At 45.7% G+C, this 525-nt stretch overlaps 1 protein-coding gene across 1 annotated transcript in view; it reads left to right on the plus strand.

Moving 5' to 3' along the window:
* The window catches only part of LOC103808435 (neuropeptide S-like), a 30881-nt gene extending 30764 nt beyond the window's left edge, over positions 1–117 (plus strand). The window contains exon 4 of the mRNA XM_009081216.1: positions 54–117. Coding sequence (XP_009079464.1) covers positions 54–117 — 64 coding nt within the window. The remainder of the gene's footprint in view (positions 1–53) is intronic.
* Positions 118–525: the final 408 nt, after the last annotated feature.

Below are 525 nucleotides of genomic sequence, written 5' to 3' on the forward strand. Positions count from 1 at the left end.
AGGGATGAAGTGACTCTTTTGAAGGCTCATCTGGAGACACCTGAGGAGAAAAGGTCCTTCCGCAACGGGGTGGGATCAGGAGTGAAAAAAACTTCCTCTCGAAGAGCAAGGTCCTAAGCAAATGCTCCAAACCACAGCCCAAGTTGCCATCTGATGGTTAACTTTGTGCTTGAAGTCATTTTAATGCTTTTCTATGACAAACCCAACCGAGACAAACGTCCCCAATGTCCTCAGCTTGTAACCAGGTGTTTGTTTCCAAGCACACACTTGGGACTGCTGGGAAAAAAAGGGCTTTGCTTCCAAAGTTCTGCGTCATAAAGTGTCATGGAGTTTTGCCTTGAAGTGGGTGTTTTCATTTGTTTCATTCCCCTGCTTTGTAAAGCTACAGATTTAATCAAGTTGCTTCTGGTTAATACAAAGCTAATCCTGTGATGTGAGTAGATGTGTGTCTACAGGATCCCAAGAGGAGGGAGGAGATCATTCCCAGTATCCCTCCTCTCTGCCACAGAGGCAAACCCAAGGCAT

The sequence above is a fragment of the Acanthisitta chloris genome, unplaced genomic scaffold (assembly GCF_000695815.1).
Source record: "Acanthisitta chloris isolate BGI_N310 unplaced genomic scaffold, ASM69581v1 scaffold7488, whole genome shotgun sequence".
Classification (NCBI taxonomy): Eukaryota; Metazoa; Chordata; class Aves; order Passeriformes; family Acanthisittidae; genus Acanthisitta; species Acanthisitta chloris.